Raw genomic sequence first — 8,529 nt, forward strand, 5'->3', positions numbered from 1 at the left:
AATGAGAGCAAGTTTTGGTAATGCAGATCCTATTTTATCTTACTTAAACCAATTATTTTAAGGATAATGCTACCACAAAAAGTGGAGTTTAGTAAAGAGTGAAAAAAAAATTTTTTTTTTCAGAACATGCAAGGTTAAGAGTGAAGATTGTTTATCAAAATCTAAACCTCTTAAGGTCTAAAATAGCTAGTTAGACTTCGTAATATTTGTTGTACATTTTTGTATAGGGGAACTTATCATCAATTCATCATTATGTTTCATATTCTTTGTTCAATGAAATAAAAGCATTTCTGTATTGTTTTTTTATATCCACAAAAAACTTTTTTTGGGCTGGACAAAATATTTTACTTCAGTAACAGAGTACAGACCATTGCCCAATAGCTCTTTTTGGTCAAACTCAATAGCCCAATCTCAATCCAAAAGCGTAGCTTCTGACCGGGAAAAAAAAAAAAGATCCAGATTATTTATTACATCATTTTTTTTTGTAGTTATTTTCGGACAAAGAAAAAAGGAATAAAGGCAAAGGTTCAACGGTCCGTGAGTTCAAAACGTTTCAACGGTCACCAACTTCGAATTCGAATACCCCCTTGTTCCTCAAGCTTTCTAATCTCTGAAACCTTTCTTTCTGCCACAAACACCACTCCTTCTTTCACTCTCAGAATTTCCGTTATTACCAAAAGACTCAATCTTTTAACATGGATCAGATCCAATCAAACAATTTTCAGCAGCAATCACAAGCCCTAACAACAGAGCATAAAGACTCAGTAATGGAAGATGCACAAGAGTCCTTGTTCGATTCAGTAGTATGTGATCCCAGTTCAAGACTACTACCAACTGGGCTCACAAGACCTGAAAACTCCGGTTAGAATTTTGAAACTTCGCATATTCAGCATTTCTTTCCTTTATCTTGCTCTTAGGGTTAGTTTATTTTTCACGGGGCAGAATGAAATACATTAGGATAGGAGCTTCCAGTTTTCCTCCTTTTATTTAAAACGCAGTATTTCCTTGGTTTTACATTTTCGTAATTACGTTTACTAGAACTAGGGTTGATTTGATTGATTGATTTCCCGGACAAGAACATCATTTCTTCTTTTTCAACTATTTCTGCAAATATATAAAGACTAGAACGTTTCTTTTTATCATGATTGTGTTAAGGGTAAAGACTGATATATTTATAAGACATGAAAAATTGTTTAGAAAAGTGGTTGATTTGATTTCTCAGACTAGTGTTCTACAGTCTTTTATTTAGGTTTACCATGCTAGCCAACAAATGTAAACTGAGGAGTTAGTTGAGGATTAGAATTGTGGCAAAGTGAAGCCTAATTCCAGTTAGTTCGGAAATATAATACTAATTCTGAGTAAGATGGTACACTTTGAAAGTTCGGTGAAGCCTGTGTTCCAATAATTCAGGGATCAGGATTTATGCTTGGAAGTATAATATAACATTTGGAGGATCACCTGATGATTTTTAATAGCATATCTTTCCATGCAGGGGAGGATTATGTCATGTTTGTGAATGCGGGAGAGGAAGCTACTAATGAAGCAGACGGTGGACTAACTTTCCTTGGTGACACCTTTTTCGATGGTGGGAACGTTATGCGTACCAATGAGCAAATAGTGGAGGGTGGGGATTACCCATTTATCTATCAATCAGCTCGGTTAGGAAACTTTTGTTACAGATTTGATAGTCTTCCTCCTGGAGATTATGTGGTTGATCTTCATTTTGTTGAGATCATCAACATAAATGGACCAAAAGGAATGAGGACTTTCAATGTATACATCCAAGAAGAAAAGGCAAGTATCCCCTCCCCTCCTCCCCCCCCCCCCCCCCCCCAAAACAAAACAACCCCTATTTAAATACATATTTGACATCTATACTAGTAATCCCTTAAGCTCCTTTTTATTGAAAAACAATGGCAGGTTCTATCTGAACTGGATATCTTTGCAGCAGTTGGAGCTAATAAGCCACTACAGTTGGTTGACTCAACGGTTTCTGTGAAAGATGATGGGATAATCCTCATAAGATTTGAAAGTATAAATGGAAGCCCTGTCATCAGTGGGATCTGCATTAGAAAACCAGGAAAACCATCTGGTACTTCAGTGCTGCTTATGGTGCTTTTGTTTCCAAGTGGCATATATGTTATACTAATGTTCAGTTTTGTCATATTTGTTTTTCCCAGCTTCACAAGTGACAAACGATTACGTTAAATGTAATTACTGTGCAGCGCAAATCGAAATTCCCGTGTCACAGGTTAGAGGTGCAACCTAGTTTTCTAAGTGGCAATGAAGTGTGAAGTGCCATAAAACTCATGACATTTTTCTTTTCTTGTTTTTCATTGGAATATTTCAGATGAAGGTATTGCAGACAAAATCTACTGCAAAGTATCAAAACAAGATAAAAGAGCTCACAATGCAATGTGAGCTCAAGGCAAAGGAATGCTATGAGGCATGGATGTCATTAACTGAAACAAATGAGCAACTGGAAGCAGTCCAAATGGAACTTGACAATGTCACATTTAAGTCACTAACTACTGGTATATGAATTGTACTGATTTTCTTATATTGGAATGAAATTTATTTCAACTTGGTTAATGAGATTCATTCACATGAATATGTAGGAACATGAGGATCTGGGCTTTTTTTTTTCATCCATGGATAACTCATGGTTTTAAAATAGTCACAAAGAGAGTGAGCGAGGGTGTAGGAGTGGGAATTTAAGGGAGTGAGTGAGGGTGTGAGGGAGGGCATTGAGAAATTGGAGGATATACTCAGGTTAGGAGAGAGTCAGGGCTCTTGAATCCCTCTACCGTTGTTCTTTTTTCTGTGACTATTTCTCTCTATTTTATTCTTCTATCACTGTTCCATTGGTGTTTTTTCTCAGTTATCTTCTGGTTGTTAAAGTACTTGTATATCATTGAAATGCTTTTGGCTTCTTGGTAGCATTTCCTAATTTTATTTTCATTGTCCTTGTAGATCAAACTGTGGAGAAACAAGCTCAAGAGCTGAGGAGCATTTCTAGCAGGTATGAAGTTGATAAGAAAAAATGGACAGAAGCAATTAGCAATTTACAGGAGAAAGTAAAGGCAAGTTATGAAAATCTAGGAAACATTTATATTTAAGAGAGTATTTTTATCCTGATCAGAATTGCATTCTAAGTGTACATGCACCTAATTTGTCCTGCAGTTGATGAAGAGTGATTATTGTCAACTTTCCCATGAAGCACATGAATGTGTTGATTCAATCCCAGAATTAAATAAGATGGTATTTGCAGTTCAGGAATTGGGTATGCTTGAGTAATGCACTTATTCTCTTTTTTGCTTATTCAAGAGTTGAGTTGCACTTAACTTTTTTGGTTTTGAAATATTACAAAATATTTTAAGGGACTAAACTTATTTTTGCAGTCAAGCAGTGTGAAGATCTCAAAGTGAAGTACAATGAAGAGATGATAAAGAGAAAAAAGCTCTTCAATGAAGTTCAAGAGGCTAAAGGTACATCTTACATGGTCTATAAGCAAAAATTGTTTTGATTTGAAGACTATTCTAAGCCAAAGGCACTAACACATTTCTGTTAAGAATATCAGGGAACATTAGGGTTTTCTGCCGCTGCCGTCCCTTGAATAAGACTGAAATATCAGCTGGCTGTACTACAGTTGTGGATTTTGATGCAGCAAAGGATGGATGCCTTGGAATTTTGGCAACTAATTCCTCAAAAAAGTCATTCAGATTTGACAGAGTATATACACCAAAAGATGATCAAGGTATACATATGAAGCTTTATTTTATCATTACTATTTTATGTATTTTATTTTATTGCGCAAGATCTGGAATTTGTTGGTTCCTAAATAGATAGTGTTGCTTTGTTTCTACAGTTGATGTTTTTGCTGATGCCTCATCAATGGTAATCTCTGTATTGGACGGCTACAATGTTTGCATATTTGCTTATGGGCAAACAGGAACAGGAAAGACATTTACCATGGAGGGAACAGAGCTGAATAGAGGAGTAAATTATAGGACTCTTGAGCTGTTGTTCGATGTTAGCAAACAAAGGAGTGATACATTTTCTTATGACATATCTGTTAGTGTACTTGAGGTTTATAATGAACAAATCAGAGACCTATTGGCTACAGGATCAACATCAAAAAGGTAAGTTAACTGCTCTATAATAATGATGTGCAAGTATGATAAACTGCCATAACATTGAAAACTGTTTCTCCTGAATTGGTGTTTCAGGTTGGAGATAAAACAAGCCTCTGAAGGATCTCATCACGTTCCTGGTGTTGTAGAAGCTAAAGTTGAAAGCATTACGGAGGTCTGGGATGTACTGCAAACGGGAAGCAATGCCAGAGCAGTTGGAAGTAATAATGTTAATGAGCATAGTAGTAGATCTCACTGGTACGAAGCTTTTGCATTCTATTAGAAGCTCTCTAGGATATGTCTTCTCTTCATCAAAATGAATTTTCTTCTTTGAATACTTGTAATGATTGCTTGTTTCTTACTTTCTTTTCCAGCATGCTTTGTATAATGGTAAAGGCTAAAAATTTGCTGAATGGTGAGTGTACCAAGAGCAAGCTTTGGCTTGTGGATTTGGCGGGTAGTGAGAGACTTGCAAAGACTGATGTGCAAGGGGAGCGGCTTAAGGAAGCGCAAAATATCAATCGATCTCTTTCAGCTCTTGGCGATGTTATATCTGCTTTAGCAGCCAAGAGTAGTCACATTCCCTATAGGTATTTCCACCATTATCCTTACCTTTCACTATTCTTAATAAACTTTTTAATGATCCTTTTCCTTTTGGGGGTTTCAGGAACTCAAAATTGACACATTTACTTCAAGACTCTTTAGGTATGTCTACTTCTTCACCTTTCATTTTGTTTTTTGTGTGCATATGAGAACACTCAGCATCTGCAGGCATGTATTGATAATGCTCCTTTGTGTAATCATAATAGGGGGTGACGCCAAAACTTTGATGTTTGTGCAAATCAGTCCATCGGACCAGGACTTAGGTGAAACTCTTAGCTCACTTAATTTCGCAACTAGAGTGAGGGGCGTTGAGTTAGGTCCTGTTAAGAAGCAAGTTGACACAAGTGAACTTCAAAAGACAAAAGCAATGGTAAGTTGCTGCTCAGTGTAATACATCAAAAATTATTTTTTTTTTCATCATTTTATATGTAAATAACTTTTTCTTTCTTGCTTTTATACTTTGGTATAGCTTGAAAAAGCAAGGAGTGAATGCAGAGTGAAAGATGAATCAATACGGAAGCTAGAAGACAGTTTGCAAAGCATGGAGAGCAAGGCCAAAGGAAAGGATAGTATTCACAGAAATCTACATGAAAAGATTAAAGAACTTGAAGGCCAGATTGAGTTGAAGACATCCATGCAAAACCAGTCAGAAAAACAAATTTCTCAGTTGTCAGAGAAATTGAAGGGAAAAGAGGAAACATGCACTACTCTCCAACATAAGGTTGCTTTCTGTTTTATATTGTTGTCTGAATTCATTCTTAACTATCTTCAACACAGTTTGTCTTAGTTCTGTGAGCAAAATTTGTAAAACTTTTTGACGCCATGGTCGCCATATAATGCTGAAACAACGTCCCACTATAAATTATGTGATTCGTATAATTTATAAATAACTATGACTTTACTGGCTTATTTAACATTGATACCTAACCAGACACTTTGCTTCTACTGCAGGTCAAAGAGCTAGAGAAAAAGATGAAAGAACAACTGCAGTCAGAAACAGCAAGTTTTCAACAGCAGGTTTGTTCGGGAAAACTGATTTTCCCACCGTGTTAATTCTTGCACCACCTTAGAGTGAACACGCATCATATGATCAAGAAAAGTGTATCCTTCTTTATGTTCATTCCTTTTTCTTGTTATTTATAGATCAAGGAGCTGGAGAGAAAACTTAAAGAGCAGAAAGAGAGCTCGGAGTCCTTGCTTCGGCAGCAGGTGATTTCTTAAAGAAGAATTTATTTTCTGTTTAAAATACTTTAAATAAATGGATGTGATCAACTCTCTTATGTTCATTGCTTCTATTTAGATCAAGGAGCTTGAGACAAAGCTAAAAGAGCAGGAACAGAGCTCGGAGTCCTCGCTTCGTCAGCGGGTAACTTCTTAAAGAAGAAATTTATTTCTGTTGAATATACTAAACGTTAGAACTGCCTTTTAATCATTGTCATGAATGTGATATTCTCTTAGTAACTTCTTGGAAAAAGTATCAGTGTGTTCTTGCATGAAAAGAAATCACAAACTACAACTCATTAAATGAAGAAAAGAGGACAATACATCACTATAGTGCAAATAGTTCTTATATTATATAACAGGTACTTCATTTTATGCCAGATGAATGAACTAGAGAACGGGTACAAAGAGAGAGAACTGCAGTGGCAACAACAACAACAACAAACTCATTGTTTTGTTGAAGCCGGAAAGGCCACACCCGACGTAGGTAAAAGCCGCATGGACGGCGGTGAATATCCAAGTGAGAGTGAGGCTCGCATTTTAAAGAGTTCAAACTCAGTAAACCCCCCAACAAGTCAAGCTTCTACTAATCAGATAAGGAGCAAGAGGGAGTTTAGAGGCAATGAAGCAGAGAACAATTATGGCATACCGACATCTTTACATGACAGAAGGGTGACAAGGAAATCTGATCCACCAAGGATAGCTAGGGTTGTGAGGCCAACAACAAAGCCAGTGATTGCTGCTCAAGCAGCCCCAGTGTCTCATAAGAGAGCTAGCACTAGTAGGGATCAGGTTCAAGGAATTAAAGAGAGGGAAACTAAGAAGAAAATTTGGTCAAGATAGGATACCAAACTCAAAAAGGAGTCTACTTGCTCCTGCCCCTGTGTAAACAATTGAATTGTTATGTTTGTTGTTTGTGTGTGTGATTAATTTCTTTTTTCTCTTTTCCTTGAGTTCAAACAAAGTACATTAAAAATACTCTGTATTTGGAATATTCTTTTATAAGAAGAAATAGTATTTGGTATCTTCCTGCTTTGTGTATGAATCGGGTTATTTCTCTCAATTGTAGTAGAGATGATGTTTAAAGAAGGAAGAATAAGAAAACAGTATAAATTATGCAAATCTGTACCACCATAGAATGAAAAAAATGGATATAAGATATTATAAGGCGAGATTGTGAGAAATAGGGAATGTCATTATAGTCTATTTATATAGCTCACTTACTAGTTTTTCGAAGATTTGTTCAATAAGACTTTCAATATTTTTATATGGATTAAAATAATTTGGGTTCACGTGGTTAATAATCGCCTTAGTGAATATTTATTGAAAGTTGAATACAAAAATAATAGTATATGTCCATGTGTCTTTATAAAAAAGTTTGAATTAAAATTTTTTATTATTGTAAGATATGACGATGATTTAAATATTATTGAATCTCATAAAGAAATTTCACAAATCATAAATATTTAAAAAGAATTTAGAAATGAAAGATATTGACAAGATAAAATTCTATCTTGGCTTACAAATTAAATATCTAAAAAATGATAAGTCAACTTATATAAAAAAAAATTAAAAAGATTTTATATGGATAAAGTGTATGATTGAGTACCCCTATGATAATATGATTACTTGATGTGCATAAAGGTACATTTCAACCTTACAAAAGTAAGGATGAGTTCTTTAATTCTGAAATATCTTACTTTAGTGTTATTACTTATTAGAGCATTAATATATTTTGCTAACAAATAACAATACAAGTTAGACATAGTATTTTTTGTAAATTTATTATCAAGATTTAGCTTTTATCCAACTAAGCTAGAAGACACTACAATGTTGTTAAACATACATTAAAATATTTTAAAAGATCTATTGATAAGGATTTATTTTTATTCTAACAAGTTTATATTTCAATTAATCGAATATGTAAATGCAAGTTTTTCTTTTAATTTGCATAAAATCATATCACAAATATGTTATCTATTCACAAAGAGAAATACAGTCATATTCTATCGTTCAACAAAGTAAATTATAACTGCAACATTCTCAAATTATACTGAAACAATAATAATTTATGAGAAAACTCGTAAATATATTTAGCTTAGATCAATCACCTAACACATATACTTGTAATTCTCAAATTGTTTGTTTTTTATGTGCATAATTATAGTATAGTAAGTGTACTAACTAAGTTCATAACATTCATAAATTCATATACATAACATCCATAATTACATATAACAAATATCTAAAAATTAAATTCATGTTTATCAAGTATTAGATCCATACATATCTTATTTTTTAGTTATTGTATAAGTAACTATGAAATTAACACATATTTTTAAATTTTATCATAATTGAATTTAAAAAAATATCAAATTCTTAAATTAATTTATTCAATTGCTAAATCTACTCATAACATCTATAAATTCATACATATAACATCCATAATTGTGTACTCATAATATTCATAATTTCATACATATGATGTTTATAATATAATTAATAAATTTTTATAATTAATATTACTTAATTTTAAAATATGCGTCTTATTGTATTTTTTAAATTATCTCAT

The 8,529-nt window shown here is 33.8% G+C and overlaps 1 protein-coding gene across 1 annotated transcript; it reads left to right on the top strand.

Annotated features, from left to right (window-relative positions):
• The first annotated feature begins 496 nt into the window (after positions 1-496).
• LOC107642289 (Di-glucose binding protein with Kinesin motor domain-containing protein) lies at positions 497-6,981 on the top strand. Its single transcript, XM_016345594.3, has 19 exons — positions 497-861; positions 1,493-1,794; positions 1,921-2,092; positions 2,181-2,251; positions 2,351-2,534; positions 2,974-3,083; positions 3,184-3,283; positions 3,402-3,488; positions 3,581-3,757; positions 3,869-4,142; positions 4,230-4,391; positions 4,508-4,723; positions 4,801-4,838; positions 4,943-5,106; positions 5,206-5,457; positions 5,688-5,753; positions 5,880-5,945; positions 6,037-6,102; positions 6,339-6,981. Exons 1-19 carry the CDS (start codon positions 696-698, stop codon positions 6,798-6,800), a joined length of 3,135 nt encoding a protein of 1,044 aa, XP_016201080.1. The 5' UTR covers positions 497-695; the 3' UTR covers positions 6,801-6,981.
• The last annotated feature ends 1,548 nt before the right edge of the window (positions 6,982-8,529 follow it).

Source organism: Arachis ipaensis, chromosome B5, assembly GCF_059453495.1.
Source record: "Arachis ipaensis isolate K30076 ecotype BB chromosome B5, ASM5945349v1, whole genome shotgun sequence".
Classification (NCBI taxonomy): domain Eukaryota; kingdom Viridiplantae; phylum Streptophyta; class Magnoliopsida; order Fabales; family Fabaceae; genus Arachis; species Arachis ipaensis.